The sequence below is a fragment of the Microcebus murinus genome, chromosome 4 (genome assembly GCF_040939455.1).
Source record: "Microcebus murinus isolate Inina chromosome 4, M.murinus_Inina_mat1.0, whole genome shotgun sequence".
Lineage (NCBI taxonomy): Eukaryota > Metazoa > Chordata > Mammalia > Primates > Cheirogaleidae > Microcebus > Microcebus murinus.
Window position 1 is genome coordinate 41833221 of NC_134107.1, and position 26591 is coordinate 41859811.

Consider the following 26591-nt stretch of genomic DNA (forward strand, 5'->3'; position numbering starts at 1 on the left):
CTGTTTCCTGCAGTGTTAAGATTATAGGCATGAGCCACCACATCTGTCCCGTTTCATTCTTATATCTGTATCACCTCTTCTGAGATGGACAGCTAAGTAATTGTCCTATAACTTGGTCAAGCCTTAAGGTTGCCAGATGGCCAAAAGCAAACAAGGACAGCATTCCAACACTAGCACATGGTATGTGCCCAAAAGATAAAGATAATCAGTTGATTATTTACTACCTTACTCAATCAGGTTGGAGAATGTTCTAGTTTAGCACTATTTCATATAGATCGTTTCAGCTATCTATATTTAAAAATGTTCTGTATTTCATCAACCTTGGGAAGAAAGAATATTCCAAAGAACTAGCCTAAAATTTCTAAAAGCTAACTTTCATTCCTGAAGCATTTAAACTGTTGCCTAACATCTTTTCATTACAGAGTACTTAATTCAAACCATTAAATTAATAGACTATTATATCTAACTCTTTAACTAAGCTTGCTCTGAGTATTGCAAACATATACCTCCTTCTCAAGGTTTCTTCCATGCCAGTATCAAGAAAATAAAAACCCTTTTAAGCTAATAGAAATCACATGGGATATTTGTTATCTCACTTGTTCCCTTTATTTCTTACTTTCATGGGAACTTTTTGGCATAAAAATGAATGCCGACCCATTACTGTCAAGTATCTGTCTTATTGCTTCATGCTTTTGTTGTAAATCACAAGTACCCTCCTTTAAAACTGCCTGCGTATCTAATGATAATATCTTATCAAGCAGTCAAAACATGGGGAGTTGAACTGGGGATAAATGAAAGTCAGAGACCAATAAATCAAGTGGGTTGACTATTCCAAAACCAAAACAGTATGGGGGAGAGAAAAGCACTCCCTGCCCGATCTCAATTTCAGATACTCCTCCCATTTCGAAATTCATAAAAGAGCAAGAGCAACTCAGGGATCTCTTACAGGAGACAAAGTGATTTGACTCACACACAAATTCCAAGGCCAAAACCTCCCCCAGTGTCAAAGGCCAAGGCCAAATGTTTCATATTTCACCCTTTCAAAGGCCAAAGGAAGCTTTCCTAGAAAAAAGTACAGAGCTTCATATACAACACACAGCCATGTCATGAAACCCTCAGCCCCCAGGAGTAAAGAGGCACACTTTTAAGTTCTAGATAATTATTCTCAATGTTGAACTGGGAGCTTTATTATCCCATGAGATATTAACATATTTTTTTTAATTATTAGCAAGAAAAGAAATTGGGTAAGAGCTGAAGTTTCTTTTCTATTTAATGCATTGCCTTTATCCTCTGGCATCATGCTCAGCCTCTGCTATCTTAGCTGCAGTCTTCTGAAAGGACCCTTGCTGGCAGCACATAATTGAGAAAGGCTATTTTCAGGTTCCTCCTTTGAAACTTGTCTGGGAGTAACAATTATGTAGGGTTAAACAGTCAATAATTATCTAAACTCTACTAAGATCCTGAAGAGGGACTGATTTGGCAAACTATTTTTGATGATGAATAAACATTTGAGTTTTCTCATTTGAAGATGTTTACTCATTAACCAAGAACTCCCTGGGCACACAGGTCATTTTTCATTTATCTTGGTGGCTCTATTCCTAATACTCATGACAGACACTAATGGTGTATTAGATACGTGAATGAAACAATGAATGAAGGTAGTAACTGATTGATCAACAAATCAATGAATCATCAAAGCTGTTATGTCTTCTTTAACTCTAGGCTTATTAATTTTGGGCGAGAAAGAAGTTTTTAGCATGACTACTGACCTCTAAAAAGTTAGTGTCAACGTGAAATGACATACAACAGCAAAATAAAGGTAAAAAAGATATGGCCCTGACATTGTTGGAAAACGAACTGAATAGTAGCAGCAAGTACTAATTTAATTGAGACAGAGTCTAGAATGATCTTTGGAAATAAGGGAATGTCAATGAAATGTTGATGAAAATGCTGTATCAGAATCTCAGGGCAAACAAAGGATGTAGTTAGGCCTGACAATTTCTTCCTGTAAATTGTCATCTGGAAATGAAACATCTGAAAGGATGCCTTATGGTGGCAGATATCTATTACACATACCTCATTTATCACATAAGGAAATAACCACTTGGGGGAAGAAGTTGTCTTTGCTAATAAAGAAATGGCAGAAATTAGAGGTGGGAACATGATCTACTGTGGAGAACAAAGAGCACATTTGGCCTAACGGGCTTATTTTCAGGACAACAAAGTGAATTTCATAGTTCAGAGACTCAAGCTTACAATGAAGCATTTAATGAAGGTCCTTGAATCTGGCCTAGAGAAGAAATGATTGCCCAGGAGAAAGCTTGTCTCTTAGCTCTCCACTATAAAACCCCTAACCTAATCCAGTCATTGCATGCTAACATGCCTTAGTAAATTCCAACAACTCCCCTGGCTTACAAAAAACATTCCAAATGCTCCATATTTGCAATCAAGGGCCTTTTTAACATTGTATCGTGTTTGTATTTCCATCATAGCACACAATACAACGTGCTTAATATTATTATTATTTTTGAGACTATCTACCTACACTGTGAACTGCCTTTGGAAAAAAAGGTTATCTTAATCAATACCCGATGTCAGAAGAAACTATATTTGTTGGTCTGTTGTGTAGCAGTCATTACATTACTCATTTTCATGATTTGCTAAATATATCTGGTTCTCTACCCTTCCAGGCCCATGGTGGGACTACCTTTCCTAGTCCCTTTGTGGTTGGATGGGACTAGTGACTGGTTCTAGTAAATGGGTTGTGACTAAAAGTGATACCTGTCACTGCCTGGTCAGAACATTTAGGGGCTGATGGAGGATGCTCCAGGGTCTCTGTTCCCCATCTTGGTGATTGGCAATGTTTACCATAGTGACTATCCCATCAGCTTGTTCCCCAAAGGAATAATAAGCAGAGCATCCACAGTCAGCGGTAGACAAATAGCAGAGGCAAGAAACAAAACTGTTATTTGAAGTCACTCATATTTAGGGTTGTTTGTTACTGCAGAACATCCTAAGCTGATGGATAACAGCGCCAAGCTAAATGTTTTCACATATATTACATTAGCTGATGTTCATTATAACCTGCAGTTATGTCAGATATGAGCAGTTTTTTTTATAAATGAGGTTTGGAAAAATAAAGAACTTTCCAAAGATCAAGCAGATTTATGCATTCTTTCATTCAGCAAGTATTTATTGAGCACTGCTCTGTTCCAGGTAATGTCCTAAGCGGTCAAGATACTGTAGAGAACAAAAGGAAATAGGTCCTTGCTCTAGGAGTTTACATTCCAGTGGAAAGTGACAGAGGAAAAAAAATCACTATTATTGTAATTTCAAGTGATTATCATTATATTAATATATTATTTATTCAGAAAAATTCTAGATTGTGATAAGCAATATTCACAGAATTAAAATAAGGTAGTATGACAGAAAAAACAATGGGTGGCTATTCATATTGATCAGGAAAAGCCTCTCCGAGTTGATCATTTTTAGGCTGAAGTCTTAGTGACAATAAAGACCCCACTATACAGATATCAAGAGGAAAAGACTTCCAAGAAGGGGCAACAACTCGTGCGGAGGTCTTAATGCAGAAAAAAGCTTGTTAAATGGGATAAAAGACAAAAGCGAGGGTGGCCATCTCATGATGGACAAGGAGGAATGGCGGGTGGGGAAACTGTGGCCTCAAGGCCACACGAGGCCCTCCAGATCCCCAAGTGTGTTCCCTCAACCAAATCCAAATTTCACAGAACACCTTTATTAAAAGGATTTGTTCTGTAAAATTTGGATTCAGTCAAAAGTCATAATGATTTCTGTTTAAAAAAAAAAATTGCTCTGGCTGCTATGTGAAGAAAGGGTTATAGTGGAACAAGACTGGAGCAGAAAGTCCAGTGTGGTGGCCATGGCTGAGTCTGCTAGGATGGTAACGGAGGATGTGGACAGAAGGGTCCAGACTTAGGACTGGGTGTCGAGGGGAGCATCAACAAGACAGGTGGATGGACTGAGAGTGAAAGGATAGTCAATTCCTAGGGAGATAAAGGAATTATCCCCTAGATTTCTGGCTTGGAAAACTGGGTAGATGGTGCTTTCATTAGCTGGGACAGAGAAAAGTGAAAGAAGAGGTGTTTTGCAGAAGTGGAAGGAAATCAAGGGTTCTGTGTTCTACTTGTTAAGTATGAAATGCCTATTAAACATCTGCATGTAGATGTCATGTTGAATATATGATTCAGAAGCTCAGGAGAAAGACTAGAATTGGAGATAGAAATTTAGTTACAGACAAAGAGATGCTGTTAAAGTCCTAAGATTGATGAAGGCATCTAAAAACAATCTGTAAGTAACAGGAAGGGGGTCCAGAGCAAAGCCCTAGGGCATTCTAACCTTTAAAATGCCAGCAGCAGCAGAACCTTGAAGGACACTGGACAGGGGTGGCCAGTGACATAGAGAGAAAACCAAAGGTCACCAAAGCCAAGAAAAGAATGTCTCTCACAGAGGAAGGAGTGGTCACCTCCACTAAATGCTGCTAAGATAAGAACACTGCATTTAGCAAAATAGAGTTCATGGGTAACCTTAATAAACGTAGTCTCTGCGGAATGGTGAGGAGATGAGGAGGGTATGTGAGGTGAGTGAGTAAAAATAACTGCAGACAAATGAAGTTTTTCTGTGTAGAAAAATGGGGCAGTAGGCTGAGAGGAATCTGAGATCAAAGGAAGGCTTGTTAAAGATCTTACCTGTTGTATGACCTATGGAATATGGAAGTCCAAAGTCCTCATCAAGATTTCTGAAATTCCTGAAGGGAGGCAGTGGTGATAGGAGAGGGAGAGAGGGGGAGAGAGGGGGAGAGAGAGAGAGAGAGAGAGAGAGAGGGAGGGAGGGAGGGAGGGAGGCAGGGAGGGAGGGAGGGAGGGAGGGAGACAGACAGACAGACAGACAAAGAGAGAGAGTGTGTGTGTGTGTGTGCATATTAGTAAGTGTATGCTGCGGGAAGGACAGCAGAAGGCACAGGAATGGTTACTCTGTAATGGTTCCTTCTTCCTCTCTGGCCCCAACATCCCATACACAGGTACCATTTCTGCTGTTCACCATGTTAACTTATATTCTATTTGGGGGAGCAAGATGGTTCTCACTAGGTATTCAGGATGGGGAGACTTTACCAAAGATTTGAGGGTCATGAGGAAAACTCATACTACTTACTGCATAGCAAACAATGGAAAGCCTCACATTAAATATTCCTTCTCTTAAAAATCCTTTTAGCTGTCCTCCCCCTGGGTGGTTGTTTCCAGTCCTCATTCCTCCACAGCACCCAGCCTTCCACTCTCTGGCTGGTTCCTCTCCCTTCCTTTTTATTTTTCCCTTTTTTGTTCTTTCTGTCTTTTCTGTTCCCTCTGAGGCAGAATACATGAAAACAAAACAAAAAGTGTGTGTGCGTGTTATATAGATTTTTTTTCCTGAAGAGCTATTCATTCTTTTTGAGTGTGGGGGAGGGGTGCCTTGGGTTCCCATTGATATCCCATACCCTTCCTTGCCTTTTATTCCAAACAAAACAGCTCCCTTTCTAAAAGTAATTCTGGAGCCAGTTCTTAAAATAACACATTTTCCATCTTGTTCCAAGTGTACACCACCAGGCAGAGCACCTGTCCTTAATAGGCATTCCACAGGCACCAGGTCTTACCTTCCTTCCTCAGTGAGGACATAAGAGCAAAGCCAAGCATTCTGATAGAATTTCAGCAAGGTTTTCCACACAGCAGCCCCTTACTTAAGGTTTATTGACTTGCTTAATGTGGCACCCCAGTGCTGGGAGGATATTCACTGGCTTATTTTAATCTTAGGGTTAAAAAAAGTTAAGAGCTGAATTTCCTATTAAGAACAGGGTGACAGTCACCTAAAACTTCACGGCTTTTTAGATTGTGTTTGTATACAAGCCTAAAAGAGTTTTGACCCTTTAAAATATTTAGATCCCAGCATGCTATGTTTATGCAATCTGTCTCCTGTTTTCCTAGAAATTTTAATTATCTATGTAAAGGATGGATACATGAGATTTGACCTTGTGTGACTCTCAGAAAGCTGCACCAATCTGATCTCTCCGGCCACTTAGCTGAAAGACTGGGGACTTAAAAATATCCAACAATCAATGGCAAAGAAATTTGGACATGCTAACACGTCTCTCTAACTTCTGCAACTTTTTGCACTTCTGAAAAAGTCATTCAGAAAAAAATACATTAAGAAAAGACTGGCATTACATTCTGAAAGAAGAATGCAGTTTTTGTACACCAATGTCCTTAGGACAAAGATAAAGATGCAGGCGTTAGGGAAAGGTACAACATGACTGAAATCTTGGGCCCCGAGGGTATTTTTATTATAGGTTGCAGATTGGGCATTTATAATCACATTTGATCCAAGAGAAGAAAGACCTAGAATTTTTTCCCACCCTTAGCCAATTTATTGTTCAGGTCTCTATGTACATGATTGGAAATATATAGGAACCCCGGAACAAATGCCCTGCAAAACCAGCACTGTTCACACAGAGGCAGGGACTACTTTAGAGCTGAGCCTAGTGATATAGGGAGAAGAGGTGGAAAATCTACAAGCATATATTAATCAAAATAGTCTTGACTGGCCCCATATGCTCAACCCTTGACCACCAGGTACTCTGTGCCTCCTTTAAATCTGATCCTTGTTTTTCTTAATGGGAACAAAATACATTTTCTTACCTACAAAAACATTTCATCCTGATGGAAGGAAAATAGTTTGATACTTTCTATTTTTAGAACTAATATATCCAAATCCCTCAGTGTTACTATAGGCAACTGGGTCTTCAATTTCAAACCACACACCCGGTGCATGCATGTGCACACACAGGCAGAAATACAAGGAGAAAAAAATTATAATTATGCAGATACATTTTTTAATTATGCTTTTTTCTTAAAAGGTGAGGGTGAAATAATGAAAGACAATAATTTAGGTAGAAATAGTACTTTGTGCATTAGGAGTTAAATGTAATGACACAGATACGGTGCAGAGAATGGATGAATGCGAAAAACAACATTGCTTCTTTTTTATTTCTGAATATTATGGGGGTACAAATGTTTTGGTTACATAGTTTGCTTTTGTACTGCTTGAGACAAAGTTATAAGTGTGCCATCACCCAGATAGTATACATCGTACCTGTGAGATCATCTATCCCCACCTTCTCCCTCCCACCTGCTTAATTGATATTATTTTACTTCCATGTGTGCACATGAGCACTGTTCTGTTAGTTCCAATTTAATAGTGAGTATATGTGGTGTTTGTTTTTCCATTCTTGTGATACTTCACTTAGGAGAATGGTCTCCAGTTCCATCCAGATTGTTACAGGTATTAATTCATTTTATTAATGGCTGAGTATTACTTCATGATATGCATATCATTTTATTAATTCACTCATGCATTGCTGGGCACTTGGGATATCTCTCTAAACTCACTAAACCACTGACTAAAATTAATTCAAGATGGATAACAGACTTAAAACTAAGATATGAAACAGTAAGAATTCTTGAAAAAAATGTTGGGGAAAAACTCTTCTAGATATCAGCCTAGACAAAGAATTTATGAAGAAGATCCCAATGACAATCACAGTAACAACAAAAATAAATAACTGAGACTTGAGTAAATTTTAAAAGCTTCTGCACAACCAAGGAAACAATCAACAGAGTGAACAATCAACCTACAGAATGGGAGAAAACATTCACATGCTATACAACTGATAAAGAGCTAATAATCAAATCTAAAAGAACTCAAGCAAGTCGATAAGAAAAAATATCAAACAATCCCATTAAAAAGTGGGCAAAAGACATGAACATTGCTTCTTAATGCTCACCTGTACAAGAGAAGTCATCCACGCGAATGTATCCTGGAACGCAGTCACAGCGATATAACCCAGGCAGGTTGACACACACAGTATTGGCATGACAGTAATGCATCTTAGCAGCACACTCATCAATATCTGAAGAAGGAAAAAAAAAAGTATCAAGATTAGTCAAATAATGGAACTAGAGTGTAATCATCTTTCAATGAAACTATAAAAAGTGAATGCCCATTGAGGTCAAGAGGAAAAACAAGATGCATTGAACCCAAAAGTTTAAGTGCAAATTCAGATGGTGCTTTAGATCCCATCCTGAGCTAAAGTATTTCTAGAAACATCCATGGTGAGACACAACAGTTAAGAATCCTAGAAGTACAAAGACTGAACTACTACTATTAATTTCTTACTGAGAGGATACTCTGTTTAAATGTCCAAAATCAAAGAATTCTGCATCCACTGAGTTGATATCAATTGATATTCATTAGGTGTCCACTGTACATGGTACAGCTTTTATCAGCAATATCAAGGGAATCCAGCCCTGCTCTGCTTGTGTGTCTTACTAAGACATGCTTTAATCCATCTGGTACAAAATGATGGGGTAACCCGTTTCTCCCAAGCTGTACTGTGAATACAAACAGCAGCTGTCATCTGATCCAAATTAACGTTTTTCATCTCTTGACCTTGGAATTTATCACACGCGATAGAATAATGAGCTAATTCAACAAGAGCTATTATTCTCTTTGGGATGGAGGTCAGAGTATCGCCTGCTTTCTCAAAAGTTTGTGATAGGGATTAAAATAACCTATAACTGTAAATACAGAGTTTGGTCTTTTCTGGAGATTATCTCCAAAAATGGATTTATATTCTTTTTACTCAGACTGCTTACATGTGATGGTTATGGAGAGAGGGACATGAGTACAGCATGGGAATCCTACATAGAAAATGTGAGCTCTAGTTCTGTTTCTGCTAGAGTTCATGGCCTCTGACTTGCTTTTAACTACTCTGGGTCCCGGTATCTGTATCAGGTTTTCCTAAGGGTCAGTTCTGAAACTAATGCTTTCTCTCTTTAAAGGCATTATCTATTTAATCTACATGAAATTCCATGAGCAAAATACAAACACAACTCCCATTTTATAGTCTAGAAAATTGAATCTTAGAGAAGTTAAATATCTGGAACAAAGTCATGCCTGGGACTTCAACTCAGAAGTCAATCTCTTATTCGCTATGATTTACTTCATGAAAGCACCTTGAAAATGATAATTTGTCAAATACGGTGTTTCTATTAAGATAATCACTGAAGTCCTAATATTCATAATGTACAGAAACAATTTATTTTTAAAAGAAAAGCACATTGATTTAATTCCTAATAAAGTGCCCTGAAATAACATCAGATTCCTTCCAGTGCCAAAGATCTGACAGCCTATAAACAAATGTTATTGTGGGGATCTCCTTAGAAGGAGATCCGCAGAAAGTAAGACTTCTATACTTGTGAAACAGGAACAAAACACCAAAAGTTAGTGAAATAACTCAGGCAATGGACAACTTCCTGAATGCCAGTCTCCATCTCAGAGGTTGCCTCATGGGGAACCCAATCCGCAGAAAGAATTGTGAAAGAGGCTAGGAGATATTACAATGAAGACACTAGAACATGTGAGCTAGAAAAGTAGGAGGAGGAATCAAAAAGTACTGTGCTTGACAGTAAGATTGTGGAAGTAATTTAGTTATTATTGATTATGTATAGTCCTTGGCATGACTGTGAGAAGGTGGAAAAACAGACCACTGCAAGTGAGAATCTGGGAACACCAAAGGAAGCCAGGTATTAGAGGCGGTGGCTACCATTAGTGTTGTTCATAAAATATTACTAGTTTTCCTCCTTTGGGGCACATAGCACAATAGTATTTCCCTATCTTTGTTGAATTTAAGCATAGCTTAAGTGTATTTCACAGCTGAGCATGAAATCTGAGTTGGAAGCATATCACATCCAGCTGGAACGATTAAGAGCCCACATCTGGCTTACTGCATCGTCTTGTTCCTGACTTGGAGATCATGGAAACGTAGAGTTGGAGACCCTTTCAGCCTGCATCCCTGAGGGAGGAGCAAACCACCAGACAAGCATGATGAACGTGTTGCCTGAGTTAGAAATATGCCTTTGAGGATTTAAGCCATTGAGCCTCCCCTGAATGGTGCAGAGACAGTCTGTGAAGGGTATCTCCAAGAAGGATATTAGTAGGTAGCATCTTGAAAGATGAACAGGAATTCATCAGGTAGAGAAGGAAGGTGGGGAAACAGAAGGGAGACTAGAGAGGCTAACGTTTTTGTCTCTGTAGAGTTAGAAGAGAATCATTTAGTCATGTACATTCTAAGAACATCAGGTAGCCCTCTATTAATCCCTGAGCCAGAGGGGTGAACAAAATGCCAAAGGGACCTCACAGACTGTTAGACATTGAGTGAAATGTGTCATAAATTCTACCAAAGATGAGACCTTTGCCAAGGGGGTTTGACCCGCTCTGAGAGGTTCGGAGAAGTACTCTCTAGGGAAGTGATGTTTCACCTGAGACATGAAGTAGAAGTGAAACAGAAAAGGAAGGGAAGAGGAATAACCTGCCAGACAGAAAAGAATGTGTGAGAAGATCCAGTTAACAGGAAGGAGCTTTGCCTATTTGAAATGACAGTGGGAAGATAAGCTCGGGCCAGAGCCTGCTGGGCCTTGTAGCCCACGTGAGGGAGCTTGGACTTTAATCAGGGTAGTAGCACAATCCAATTTCTGCTTTTAAAATATCACTCTGGCTGTAGTGAAGAGAATTGATTGGAGCAGGGTACGCTGAAGGCTAAATCATGTCGGTATTTTACTCACAAAGATGCAGCCACACTGAACTCCATCTCGCTCTGCTGGGATGCCCGGACATTCTTTAAGATGAGAAACTAGTCAGGACTTGCCTTAGAGGTAATTCAATCTCCAGCCCATGGGCCACAGCTGCCAACCAGGCTGCTGACTGCAATGAATGTTTTCCTGTCACGGACCCTTGTCATCTCCTCCCAGAGAAAACTCCTGGCTCATTTCCCTTAGGCCATCATAGAAGTGCTGAGAGGCCTATGCCTTATCTGGATTTGAAGGAGTTACTTGGCTATAACAAGCTTATTTGAATTCAAACCAGCCAAGCTAGCTCCTTGTTCCATAGGATTCTAAGGCTCTGAATAAAAATATTTTGAGAAACTAGACAAGGGGATGGTTAGAAAACACCAGTAATAATTTCCCACATAGATTTAACCCAATCCTTGCTTTCTACAAGTCATTGGGACTCCATGGCCATATATCCCTGCTGCTCTGCTGACATGTTTTTGAGTAGGTTTTGTTTTCAGTTCATACGGTTGGTAATTTCAGCTCTTCCACATTTAATAATTTCCTGGTATCAGTCCAGAAAAAGATAGCACCAAAATAAAGCTGAAAAGTTAACAAATGTACCAGAAAATTAAATTGTCACAATCTTATCTTTATTGCTTACCCTTCATCACACAACCACCAGATATAAAAACTATCTTGCGGTATAAATGGTGGGGAGACGAGAAAGAAAGCAAAGTGGAATCACCCAGCTGGGTCTCTTGAGACAAGATGATGGAAGAAAGTCAGGGATTGGCAACTTCCCTGTTTCAGGAAGGGGACAGAGAAAGGCAATGGCAATGTATTTGCCAAAAGAAAGACTGCCTCTCCGTCATCAAGGAAAGACACAACCCAGCAGTCAATAGGACTCAAAAGTGTTTCAAAAGCAAATCTGATTACAAAGAGAATCAGAACAGAATGAACATCCTCAGAGAGCTGGGATAGCCAAAGAAAACAATCTTGAGAAATGGCAAACAACTGAGATTTTTTAAATGAGCCTAGGACAAATACTGCTTTTTGTTCACAAACAAAACGCTCTGAGAGATGATGAATAATTATGAAACATAGAACATAACTTCCTAAGGAAAGAATGAACTGACATTCAAAGAGAGAAATTGAGTGAACCCAAAGCAAGGAGGATTCTAACAACAGGCCTGAAATGTGTCTGACCTTTGACCAGGTAGTGATGGTGTTCTGCCTGAGCAGTCTTGAGCAATGGTGGCATTCATAAATGCCAGGCTCTTGAGCAATGGTGGCATTCACAAATGCCAGGCAACTATAAGAGCTAAGCCTGAGGCTGAACCTCAAGGTGGAAGCTGAACACACACAAGTCCAGGCTCCAGATGAAAATCTGAACCACTCCAGAAAGCTCTTCTAGGAAGAACCACAGTTAACTTGACATCTCCTGGAAGAATTAATGGATTTTTTTTAAAGCACATACTTAGGCCAGGCTGATCCCAAGATGTGTAAGAGGCTTAAAAGTACATATCTCATAAGGGAAAATGAGGAACAGCCTCTGGCACTTGATAAATCTCAATAAATGTCTTTTGTTTTTACTTGTCAGACATGATGCTAGTACTCTACATGGTGCATCTCATCATTCCATTTATTCTTCTTGACTACTCTAGGAAGTATGTATCTCTATGTCATGCTAAGGAAACCGAGACTCAGAGATGATTATGTAACTTATCCAACCTCAAAATCAGTAAGCTGAGCCGGGCGCGGTGGCTCACGCCTGTAATCCTAGCACTCTGGGAGGCTGAGGTGGGCGGATTGCTCGAGGTCAGGAGTTCGAAACCAGCCTGAGCAAGACCCTGTCTCTACTAAAAATAGAAAGAAATTAATTGGCCAACTAAAATATATATAGAGAAAAAATTAGCCGGGCATGGTGGCACATGCTTGTCGTCCCAGCTCCTTGGGAGACTGAGGCAGCAGGATTGCTTGAGCCCAGGAGTTTGAGGTTGCTGTGAGCTAGGCTGACGCCACGGCACTCACTCTAGACTGGGCAACAAAGTGAGACTCTGTCCCAAAAAAAAAAAAAAAAAAAAAAAAATCAGTAAGCCTAAAAACCTAGGTTTGAATCCAAACAATATGACTCAAGAGAAAGTTGGCATTATTTTCACCATGACAGTTCTTAACACTCAATAATATTTTGATGCAATAATTATATAGATATATATTATATTTATGATCATGTTAGAAACCTCGCGATGTGTATTCAATGTCCGTGTGCAATGCCGCTCATGACATTTGTTCCAGTATTACACTCTGTGAAAATGGCAATGCTGCCCCATGCATCACTGCTTCCTTGGCGCTGTTAAATCAAACGCTAACACTTTCACTCTTTGGGCACCAGTGACCCAAGGCCCCAACAGGCAGTTCCTGGCTGGAACCCACAGATTGATACAGCCGCTACTCAGATTGCTTAAGACTATCGAGTGCCTCCAGTAGAATTAAAAAGTATTAAAAAAAATGCCTATGGTTTTTTTATTATTAAATATTGTTAGAAAAACATCTATAAACCTCATTGTATATATCAGCTCAAGTATAATGGGGCTTAAATTGCGATTCATTCATATAAATTGCTTGTCGCCTTTGAAATATTAGAGCTCATCTTCCTGTGGTCTTCTGAGGTAATAAAAATACATGATTTATATCCCTCCCCAGGATTGTGAAGTAGTTTGTTTTTGTTTTAAAAGATATACTTATGGACTTTAAAATGAAACTTGATGTGGAGTAATGATTCTTCACATATCTCCAGCCTCCATCTGCATAAGAATTCAGAAGGAACACAGCCTTGAGTTTGGCATCATTGTCATTAAAGCACAGAGCAGGATCTGGGTAGCAGGTAGAAGCAGACACAAAGACATCTCCTAAGAAAATGATGTGATCTACTCAGACTTGCTAAATAAAAATTTCCTAGAAAAAGACAAGCCAGGGAGTTTTGAACATAGGAGGGAGAAAAGAAAAGTCATGCTCTACTCCCTGTGTAAATTTAAAAAAAAAAAAAAAGATAACAGAGTGGGGGAAAAACCTGATATCTGTGGAGACCATACTCTGTGCCAAGTACTGCGTACCTCTCATCTCATCGCTCCTAACCATCGCATGGACTGACAGCAGATACTGCACGCAGGGTTTCAATCAAGGTTCGTGTGACTCTAAAGAGCATACCTGTTCCACTCTGATTGTTGGACCAAAAACATGGATGGACAGTTAAGATTCAAGTTCTATTCTTGCTTTCTCTATTAGCTAACTGTGGTACTGGAAAAGTCATTTTTTTTCTCTTGACCTTGGTTTTCCTCTCTATAAAATGAAGAAATTCAGAGATAGGGCAGAGCAAGATGGCTGAATAGAAACCTCCAGTAATGGTCTTTCCATATGAACATCAAATTCAACAACTATCCACACACAAGCAAGGATCTTCAGAAGATTCAAAAATCAGGTGATCAATGATACTACCTGCTTTGACACCATATCAAGGAAAGAGGCACTGAAGAGGGCAGAAAAGACAATCTTGCATCGCCTACAACACCTCTCCTTCATCCCCCAGCAGTGCCGCCCCAGCACGCCGCGTGGAGAGAATCTGTGTGCCCAGGGGAAGGAAAGTGAGGTCACTGTGGTACTTTGCATTGGAACTTAGGGCCATCCTGGCACAGGGGAGCACAATACAGGACAGAATTTTGCCAGTGCCCATAGAGGGAGCATTTAGATCAGCCTGGCCAGAGGGAAATCCTCTGCTCTGAAACTGAGTTCCAGCTCGCCCCACCACCAGTGGACAAAAAGCAGCCCGGGGCCTTAACTAAATTCATGAGGCAGCCAGATCCTAAAGCTGCAGTCCCTGGCAAATTTTTGTGGCTATGCTGGCTCAGAGCCAGTGGGCTTGGGGTGCACATGACCCAGCTGCCATGGCCAAGCCAATGTCCATGTCACCTGTCCCCCAACTATAAGTAGTGCAGCTCAAGGATAGACTTATTCCACTTGGGGAAAGGGAAGGGAAGAGCTCAGAGGACTTTGCAACTTGTGTACCAGCTCAGCCATAGTAAAATAAAGTACCAAGTAGACTCCTGAAGCCCATGAGTCCAGGCCTTAGTTCCTGGATGGCATTTCTGGATCCACCCAGGGCCAGAAGAAGACATGCTTCCCTAAAGGGAAGGACTCAGTCCAGGCAGGATTCACCACCTGCCAACCAAAGAGCCCTGGGCTTCAAGTAAACATCAGAGGTAGCTAGACAATGGGTTTGGGGTGAGACTGGGCTGGCTTCAGGTGTGACCTGGCACTGTTGGCCAGGAAGGGAATGTCCATGTTATGCCTTCCCCAACTCCAGCAGCCCAGCAAAGACAGTGAGGGGATAATGAGAGAGTTTGCTGGCAATCCAGGGAATTGTCCCAAATCTTATCCAAATCCAGCAAGGCATTTATCACCAGGAATCTGCAAAAGTCACAGCATTACTGGGCTTAGGGCACACCCAGTGCTGATACAGCTGCAGTGACCAAATACTACATCACAACACCCAATTCCCCTTGAATATCTGGAAAGCCTTGTCAAGAAGGACAGGTTTTAACAAGCCTGGACTACACATTAAAATAAATACCTAACTCTTCAATGCCCAGATGTTGATGAACATCCACAAGCACCAAGAATGCCCAGGAAAACATGATCTCACCAAATGAACTAAATAAGGTACCAGTGACCAATCCTGGAGTGACAGACATAGGTAACCTTTAAGACAAAAAATTCAAAATAGCTGTCCTGAAGAAGTTCAACAAACTTCAAGACAATATCAAGAGGGAAATCAGAAGCCTATTAGAGAAATATTAAAAAGAGACTGAAATAAAAATAGCAGAAATTCTTGAGCTTAAGAATTCAACTGGCAAACTGAGAAATGCATCAGAGTCTCTCAACAACAGAATTGACCAAGCAGAAGAGAGAATTAGTGAGCTTGAAGATAGGCTATTTGAAAATATACAATCAGAAGATAAAATAGAAAAAAGAATAAAAAAGAATGAAGCACACTTACAAGATTTAAAAAATAGCTTCAAAGGGCAAATCTAAGAGTTATTGGCCTTAAAGAAGACATAGAGAGAGACAGAATCAGATAGAAAGTTTATTCAAAGAAATAATAAGAGAATTTTTCCAACCAAAGACTATCAGAGCTAATATACAAGTTCAGTAACACTGCAGGATACAAAATCAATATAAAAATTCAGTAGCTTTCTAGATGCCTACAGTAAATAGTAATCTCATTTATAATAGCTACAAATAAAATAAAATAGCTAGGAATTATAATAACTTAACCAAAGTAGTAAAAGATCTTTATAATAGAAGCTGTAAAACAATGATGAAAGAAGTTGAATAGGACACAAAAAAAGGGGAAGATATTCCATATTCATGGTTTGGAAGAATCAATATTGTTAAAATGTCCATACTACCCAATGCAACCTACATATTCCATGCAATCCCAATCAAAATACCATGACATTCTTCACAGAAATACACAAAATAATCCTAAAATTTATATAGAACCACAAAAGACCCAGAATAGCCAAAGCCATTCTGAGCAAAAAGAACAAAACTGGAGGAATCACGTTATCTGACTTCAAATTATACTACAGAGCTGTAGCAAACAAAGCAGCATGTACTGGAATAAAAACACATAGATCAATAGAACAGAACAGAGAACTCATAAATAAATCCACACATGTATAGTGAACTTATCTTCAACAAAAGTGCCAAGAACATAGAGTGTGGAAAGGACAGTCTCTTCAATAAATGTGCTGGGAAAATTAGATATCCACACACAGAAGAATGAAACTAGACCCTTATCTCCCACCATACAGAAATATCAAATAAAAATGGAGTAAAGACTTAAATCTAAGACCTGAAACTATAAAACTACTAAAAGAAAACATTGGGGAAATGCTTCAGGACATTGGTCTGGGCAAGGACTTCTTGAGTAATATCCAAAGAAAAATTGGACAAATAAAATCAAATCAAGCTAAAAAGTTACTTCACGGTCCAGAAAACAATCAAGAAAATGAAGAGACAACCCACAGAATGGGAGAAAAGACTACTACCTGCCTGACAAGGGATTAATAACCAGAATATATAAGAAGCTCCAGCAACTTGATAGGAAAATATCAAGTAATCCAATTAAAAATGGGCAAATGATACAAATAGACATTTCTCAAAAGATACACAAATGGCCAACAGGTATATAAAAAAATACTCATTAGTAATCATCAGAGAAATGCAAATCACAACTGCAATGAGATATCATCTCATCCCCGTTAAAATGACTTTTATCAAAAAGACAGGCAATAATGAATGCTAAGACATGGAGAAAGGGGAGCCCTCATACACTGTTGGTGGGAATATAAATTAGTGCAACTACTATGGAGAACAGGGTGGAGGTTCCTCAAAAAACTAAAAACTAGAACTGCCATATGACCCAGCAATCCCACTGCTGGGTATTAAGCATATCAAAAATATATGAATATCTGCACTCCCACATTTATTGCAGCACTATTCACAATAGCCAAGATATATAATCAACCTTAGTCTATCAATAGACCAATGAATAAAGAAATTCCAGTACATATTCACAACAGAATATTATATAGCCACAAAAAAGAATGAAATCCTGCCATTTGTAACAACATGGATGGGTCTAGAGAGCATTATGTTAAGTGCAATAAGCCAAACACAGAAAGACAAATATTGCATGTTCTCATTCATATGTGGGAGCTAAATATTTAAACCCACCAATCTCATGGAGACAGTAGAATGATGGTTACCAGAGGCTGCAAAGAGTAGCAGGGTGGAGGAGATAAAGCACGATGGTTAATGGTACAAAAATACGGTTAGATAGATAGAATGAGCAATTTTTGATGGCAAAACAAAGTAACTATAATCAACAGCAAGTTAGGGTATACTTTAATAAAAGTAACTAAATGAGTAGAACTGGGATATTCCTAACACAAAGAAATGATAAATGCCTAAGGTGATGGGTACCCCAATTACCCTGATTTGATTAATTCACTTTGTATACCTGTATCAAAATATCACATGTACCTTATAAAGATATAAAACTATTATTTATCCATAATAACAAAAAAAAATTTAAAACACAAATAAAAAATGTATTAGCACTGAAGAAAATAAGGGAATTCAACCAAAGAGCTTTTAAAGATCCACTGGTTCTAAAGTTCTTTACATATTCATGTATTTTTGGCCACTCATAAAAGACCTGCTCCTGGAGCAGTTTCTACTCAGCTGCCTCCTCTCTTTGCAGGGGGAACTTGCAGGTGTTCCAGAGGCCTTTCCCAAGATACAGGTTCTAGAAACTACTATTAATATGACCTTATCCCTCACACTGTTCCTTGATACCTATGTCAACTGAGTTGGCATCTCCACTGAAAACTAACAGCAGCTATGATGAGCAAACAGACTTCCACACAAAGCACTGCTCTGGAAAAGTTCTCCACAGAACGGTAAGATAAGTTGCAGAGCAAATTTTCCAGACTTTAATTAATCTATGGGGGAGATCATGAATTATAAAAGCAGAGCAGTGGTAGACAATTGTTTAGTATATTAGAACTATCAATACTTTCATCTGTGTCATACTGGATACTTTTTAAAGTTTCGGCCTATATAATCTTTGATCTATAAAAATTCAGTGGTGGTTTAGGGCAGTGAAAACACTCTGCGTGATGCTACAATGATGAAAACATGCCATCGTTCATTTGTCCAAACTCACAGAATGTACAACACCAGGAGTGATCCCTACTGTAAACTATGGACTTTGGATGTTAATAATACAGCAATTTAGGTTCATCAACTGCAACAAATGTACCACCCTGGTGAGGGATGTTTATAATGGATAATGCATGTATAGGGGCAGGAGAGAGTCAGTCACATAAACCCAGTAAGCACAATCCAAGTTCTACTAGAGAAAGAAGAGGCTAATTCCAATGAAGGGAAGTGGGGAAGGAATCACTCAGAAGATAATATTTGTTTTGAATCTTGAGCAGGCAAGAAAGGTGTCTTCATAAAATTTGATGGCCTTTTTCTTTTAATTTCAGAATATTACAGGGGAACAAACAATTTGGTTACATAAATTCCTTTTGTACCATGCTCATCCCCTGGATAGTGGGCATTCTACCCCTCAGGTGTGATTTTACTCATCTCCTCTTCTCCCCTCCCACCTGCTTGATTTCCAATGAATGTTATTTCCATATGTGCACATAGGTGGTGATTGATTAGTTCCGATTTAATGGTGAGTACATGTGGTGTTTGTTTTTCCATTTTTGTGATACTTCACTTAGGAGAATAGTTTCCAGCTCCATTCAGGATAATACAAGAAGTATTAGTTCACCTTTTTTAAGGCTGAGTAGTACTCCATGGTATACATATACCAAATTTTATTAATCCACTCATGAATTGATAGCCACTTGTTGTTTCCACATCTTTAATTTGATCAGGTCCCATATATTTATTTTTATTGTTGCTGTGATTGCTTTTGGAATCTTCCTTCATAAATTCTTTGTCTAGGCCAATGTCTGCAAGAGTTTTTCCAACATTTTCTTCTAGAATTCTTATGGTTTCTTGCCTTAGGTTTAAGTCTGTTATCCACCGTGAGTTGATTTTTCTGAGTGATGAGAGGTGCAGATCCTGTTTCAGTCTTCTACGTGTGGCTATCCAGTTTTCCCAGCACCATTCATTGATGACCTTTCTTAATCACTATGATCCCATTAGGAAGCTACTCTTTTGCTTTACAAAATAAGGAAAAGTCAGTCAAGAGTGAATGAGATGGCAAGTGTATGTGGTGTTTATTTTTCCATTCTTTGGATACTTCACTTAGGATAATGGTTTCCAGTTCCATACAAACTGTTGCAAAGGCATTAATTCATCCTTCTTCACAGCTGAGTAGTATTCCATGGTATACATGTACTATGTTTTCTTAATCCACTCATGAATTGATGGGCACTTGGGTTTATTGCACATCTTTGCAATTGTGAATTGTGCTGTAATAAACATTTGGGTGCAGGTATCTTTTTAATAAAATGACTTCTTTTCCTTTGGGTAAATACCCAGTAGTGGGATTGCTGGATCAAATGGTAGGTTTACTTTTAGTTCTTTGTGGAATCTCCATACTGTTTTTAATAGAGGTTGTACTAATCTTCAGGCCTACCAATAGTATATAAGTGTTTCTTCCTCTCTGTATCCATGCCAGCATCTACAGATTTTGGACTTTTTAATGAAAGCCATTCTAACTGGAGTGAGGTGATATCTCATTATGGTTTTCATTTGCGTCCCCTTGATTAGTGACATTGAGCATTTTTTCATTGATGAACACATGTACACAGAGGGAAGTGAAACTCAGTGGAAATCAAGCAAGTAGGAAAGACAAGGAGGGATGAGTGAAAACCTACCTAATGGGCGCAGTGAATACTATCTTGAGAGATGGGCACATTTATAGCCCTGACTCAAGCATTACAAAAGCAATCCATGTAACCAAAAACATTTATACTCCCATAATATTTTGAAATTAAAATAATAAAAATAAATGCAGAAATAAATTACTATATAGGAATTAATTCTCTAACACTTGACTATATTTAAAATATAAAAATACAAAGTAGCTACTATTTTACCTATTTACTTTGTCATTTATCAGTTTAATATTTTCAATAGGCTGCCTGTTACTTCAAAAAAAACCAGTAATTTGTGTAATTTTCATCTTAGGGTTGGAAATACAAATTTAAGTTTCCAATTAGTTATCTAGAAACATGGTTTTCATATATGAACAACTATGCAATTATATTGATAATATTGTTCTTAGCATTAAAAATTGGTATAGCATAAGAAATACTTCATAGACTTTTCAAAACATTCATCATTTGGGGAGTAACAATTATTAATATAATGGCAGTGCTATCATCTGTATAAGTGCCATCATATTATTTAAAACTTGAGTTGAAAATTCATAGTATGAAATCTTTGTTTATCTATCAGGTGGTCCTAAGAGGCACTATCAAACTGTCCTAGCACTGTTTCAGATCAAATCCTGCTCTCATCCCCTGGCCCCAGGATGCCACACCTTGCAGACAAGACTATACACAGGAGCTTAGCCTAATACGTGCTCCTGATCCTAGACAATTCTGCACAGATTACCTGCTCTGTTCCTATACTCATTGGTATGAAAAATGTAAAATCTATAAAATAGTTAGGAGACTGAAGACAAGCAACAATAAAACAGCTCCTTTCATATAACTTAAAAAAAAAAAAAGTGAATGAGATAGAAGGGTGCAATACCACCAGTGTGACTATTTATTAATTTATCCTGTTTATCTCTGATTGCAACTATTCTTTATAATAATAGGTACCACTTGTTGATCACTACTTTGTGCCAAGCATAGTCTTAAGCATTTTACATAATTCATTTTGTACTTACAAGTACCATATAGGTAGGTGTTATTAACATTTTTATTTTATGGAGGCATAAGAGATTAACCAGGTGGAAGGTGACCTCAAGGAATTTCAACCCCTGGCATCCACTCTATTCTGCCTATCTACAAGGAAAACTTAGCTTTCCCCTTCTCAATATGAATATCCACCTTTACCAGTTAATTAGATAGCACTTTCCTGTATTAATAGTTACTTGGTCAAATTATTCATTTACTACTTTCCTCAAGCAGTTAAAATAAAGTGGACAGGCTTTAGTCTTTTAAAAATAAATGATTTGGTGCCGGAGGTTTAGATCTTATTCACTACAGCATCAAATTAACCAGTGATTAATGCCAGATTCTGAATTGCACAAACAAACAGGGGCCTGTGGACATATGAGCAGGTAGTTAATGAACACAACTTGGGTTCGATAAAACCATTCCATCTTCTACCACCTGTATGATGAATGAAGATCAGCTGAATGTACTCAGAAAGGCAAGCTACTTCTTCACGGATTTCCCCATGTGGAGAGATTCCTTAGATGAAATAAGCTTCTTGAACTGAAATCTACATTATACCCAATTCCAAATCCCTATACTTCTAACTGAATCCATTAACCTTATTATGAAAACCATAAATTGTTCAATCTGATCCTTAAAAATCATTAAGTCCAGACTCCTATGCAATGTGATTGTTGAGAAAATTAAAAAATGAATGGAGAGAAAAGAGAAAGTATAAACATAGAATAATGATTCATAACTCACTTTCCTCTGAAAACATAATCCAAAGATGGAATGGAAAACATCATCTAAAAAGTAGGAAATGAAAGAAAATTTGGTGGTTGTACTGTCCAGTGGATTTTTAACTACTTTTTAAATATAGTAATAGCTAACATTTGTATAGCACTTTGTAAGTGCCAGGTAGTGTCCTATGTTATTTACTCATTGAACCCTCGTAATAACCTTTTGAAGTAGACATTGTTTGTTAGCAACCCAAATCTACAGATAAGGAAACTGAGACAGGAGAGCCTAAGCAACTTGTCCAACATCACGTAGCAGGTAAGGGGCAGAGCTGAACAAAAATCCAGGCAGAACTGCCCCCCAGGGTGGTGCTTTTAATGTTTATACCGTGCACTCTCAACTAGAGTGATATCACCTGCAAGGGGGTGAAAAATTGGGTCTGGAGGAGGTAGTGGTGGTGGTGGTGATCTTACATATTATATAAAGGTCTGTGGTTCTCCAAAGGGCCACAGTGTGTGGACAGATAGTATATCTGTGGTATTAAAATTTTGTGGGAGAGTGATAAGGGAAAAAATGTTTAAGAGACTCCTCTGGGCAGTGATAATGAAGAAAAGATTAAGAAACATTGCACAGGCTGTGGAAACAGCCCAAGTGCCCATCAATCAAAGAATGTATTAATAAAATGTGGTATATGTATACCATGGAGTACTATTCAGCTCTAAGAAACAATGGTGATATAGCACACCTTATATTTTCCTGGTTAGAGCTGGAACCCATACTACTAAGTGAAGTATCCCAAGAATGGAAAAACAAGCACCAGATATATTCTCCAGCAAACTGGTATTAACTGAGTAGCACCTAAGTGGACACATAGGTGCTACAGTAATAGGGTATTGGGCAGGTGGGAGGGGGGAGGGGGGCGGGAATATACATACATAGTGAGTGAGATGTGCACCATCTGGGGGATGGTCATGATGGAGACTCAGACTTTTGGGGGGAGGGGGGGAAATGGGCATTTATTGAAACCTTAAAATCTGTACCCCCATAATATACCAAAATAAAAAAAATAATTAAAAAAAAAAAAGAACAAATCACTATGATTTTATTTTCCAGGAGCTCTCAGGGAAATTTCAGAGAGTTTTGAATACAAAGGATATCCTGAAAACGTTATTTTATTTTTTTCTTTGTTTAGGATCTGATTATGTTAGAATCAAACAAACAAATAAACAAAAGAAAATGAAAAAAAAAAAAAAAAAAAAAGAAACATTGCACTATACTGAACTGTCTCCATTTGAAATGAAATTTAACTTGAAAGAACAATATGTAACAATTAAGCAGAGTGCTACCTAAGGCCCTCGGGTGTGGTTAGGATGAAGAGGAGAAAGAATAATCCACATTTGGTTATCAGGAATGCTGCTACAATGATCACTGGTATACAAGTATCTGTTCAAGTCCCTGCTTTCCATCTCTTTGAGTATACGTTTGCAAATGGAATTGTTGGATGATATAGTCATTCTATGTTTTGGTTTTTGAGAAACCACCAAACTGTTGTCCACTGTGGTTCTGCTGTAGATTAGAGGTTTCCAGGGGCTGGAGGGACGAAGGAATGGGAATTTGTTGCTCAATGGGTATAGAGTTTCTGTTTGAGGTGATGAAAAAGTTTAGAAATAGTGGTGGTTGCACAACATTGCGAATGTAATTGGTGCCACTGAATTGTACACTTAAAAAAATGGCCAAAATAGCAAATTTTATGTTGTATATATTTTACCACAATTTGTAAAATAAATTGATTTGTACCATTTTTAGACCAATGGTCTAAAAACCATTGATTTGTACCCTTTAAATGGGTGCATTATATAGTATATAAATTTTATCTCAGTGAAACTGTTTGAAAATAAAAAGGGACCAATCCCAGGCCTGTATTTCTTCTTTCTCAGAGAAGAAGAAAACAAGTATGCCCCTAAGTAACTAAACGTTATATACATACAAAAAATAAAAAAATAAAGATCTCAGTTCAGATCCCAGCTTTACTACCTATTAGTGTTATTCTGGGAAAGTTAACTCATATTTCTGAACTTGGGTGTCTAGATCTGGGGAACACGGGGTTGCCGTGAAGATTCGGGGAGCTGATGCACAGTGTCTTAGGCCTCAGTCAATGTCTTGAGCTGCTGGCTTCTCATGTTTTTTAGTGCAAAGGCAGCCATCTTGACAGGTTGCCAGGACTTGCTAGCTAGTCTCAGGACCTAATCAAAAGCCGGTCTCTTCAAGTGAATGTCCTGACTCAACCACTGAGTCAGTCAATGCCCCTGGACTTGTCTTTCACAAGAAGAAATGAGAAAGTCATTCTCTCCCTCCTCATCCTGCCACTTCTCCTTGCCACACACATACACCCCGACAGCAGGGCTGCCACTTCCTGCTCCGGCAAACTGGTCTTTCTGTTCCCCTGCCCGAGACTAGCTGCTTGGGCTATACAATGGCGTGGCCGTCGATCTGTTTGGGGTGTGTGTGTTGTGTGATGTTTTGCCCAATACATTGTGACAGAAATCCAAATTCCTAAGTTAAAAAGAACTCAGAATGTATGCCTTTTGAGTAGAAAACTTCTTTAAGAGTGGTAAAATGAATAAGTCTTGAATAAATAAAAGTCTTCATAACAAAGATGACTTGATCTTCCTACCTTAGGTAAATGAACCAAATTTGGGGAAAAATAAATTTAAAATATCCATAAGAGTAAGTAATATTATAATAATATTTCCTGAAGTTTTCAAAAATGCTAAGATTCCTTTCTTTCTTTTCTTTTTTTTTATTTCGGCATATTATGGAGGTACAGATTTTAAGGTTTCAATAAATGCCCATTTCCCCCCTCCCCCCAAAAGTCTGAGTCTCCATCATGACCATCCCCCAGATGGTGCACATCTCACTCATTATGTATGTATATACCCGCCCCCCTCCCCCCTCCCACCTGCCCAATACCCTATTACTGTAGTACCTATGTGTCCACTTAGGTGCTACTCAGTTAATACCAGTTTGCTGGAGAATATATCTGGTGCTTGTTTTTCCATTCTTGGGATACTTCACTTAGTAGTATGGGTTCCAGCTTAAGATTCCTTTCTTTTAGGTATTTGTTGAGGTCTAATTCAGAGACATACCTGATAGTTGCAAACAAATTTTGGAATTTAGAATACATCCCCTCCTATACACACACACACAGAAGAGAAAGAAGAGGGGGAGTGGAGATCGAATTTGGAGATATTTATCATTAAATGCTCATCTAAAAAATTTTACTGGGGGAAAAACATGGTAGAAGAAATTGGAGCCAGATTCAATCAATGACAGCCTCCTTCTACTCACACACCTATGCCAAGGTAGTACCTGCTTCAAAGTGAAAAACCTTTAACCAAGTGATACCAGCAGGGTTCTCTAAAAAGTTCTACATGAAGTTCCCATTAGTCTTTCCAAGTGTTTCTCTACTATTTCTGGTGGGGTGGGGCAGGGCCAGGTAGATGCTTCCACTATGAGCTCCTGAGAGTGAGAGTGCTTACTGGGCCCCAGCCAGGCCCCTGGATGCTCACTCTGCTCTCGGCCAGGAGCTCTGCTGGGTGATGAGGTCACAGAGATGAGGCAGGCTTGGCCATGCCTTTCACAGTTAAAAAGGGGAGACAGAGGTATTAATATAAATAAAGCAGGACACTGACATGCTGGAGGCACTTTGGAGGAAATATGCATGGACCTGTACAAGGAGGTAATGAGCAAGTCTATCTAGCAAAGGGCATGACACGAGCTGTCATAAGGGATGGATAAGAGAGAAGGTAAGGAATGGGAAGGAAAGGAATCCCCAGAAGAAAGATTACCACAGGAAAGACACAGGGCATGAGGGAGCCCCATCTGCGAATGGGACTTCACAGAATTGAAAAAAGGTGCTAGAACCCAGAGGTCTGGGGAGCACGATGAAGGTGAGCACAGGTCAGGGCAGGGCAGGCCTTGCATGTCATGCTGAGGCGTGGGGACTTCATCCTGAGGACAACGGGAATCTATGCTCTATGAGAAAATACAAGCTGCTGGAGGGTAGTGTTAACTAAAAAAAGTTAACAGGGTTTCTACTTTGGGAAAATGAGAGCTTTATTTCTCATAAAGGGTAGCAAGCTATTGGGTGGCCATTCTAATAGGCTGGGAAGCAGAGCTCCAGCAAAAAACCAGGCACACTTGCTTCAAAGAAAAACAAAAAGGAACAGAATTTTATACTGAGTAGGCTGGTCAAATATACATATTCAACAAGCTATAGGAAGAATCATGAATATTTATGAAGAGAAATTATACAGATGTAATTGTGTTTTATCTCTCCTATCCCATCATGGCTGGAAACTCAGTTTTAAGGTGTTTCTAGGGTCCCCTTGGCTGAGAGGGGTCATTTAGTTAGCAGAGGATGTAGGATTTTATTTCCAGTTCATAGTAGCATGTTGGAGGGGAATTAAAAGATATTTTTATTTCATTCTTAAACACAAAGGAAATGTGCACATCTGTTGAGAGCAGTGATTCTTGACTGCTCAGTACGTTGTTGTATATTTGCAAAGGAATGCATGAACTGATATAGAATTATTAAAGTGTTTTAAGCTAGAGAATGATGTGATCACAGATGCATTTTTTTAAAACATCATTCTGAAAGCAGTATGAGGGTGTATCTGACAATCAGGAGATT

The 26591-nt window shown here is 38.8% G+C and overlaps 1 protein-coding gene across 2 annotated transcripts in view; it reads right to left on the reverse strand.

Annotated features, from left to right (window-relative positions):
- NELL1 (neural EGFL like 1) overlaps positions 1 to 26591 on the reverse strand; it is a 761891-nt gene that overhangs the window by 379968 nt on the left and 355332 nt on the right. For both annotated transcript variants that reach the window (XM_012735524.2, XM_012735523.2), the window contains exon 13: positions 7850 to 7975. In XM_012735524.2, coding sequence (XP_012590978.1) covers positions 7850 to 7975 — 126 coding nt within the window. The remainder of the gene's footprint in view (positions 1 to 7849; positions 7976 to 26591) is intronic.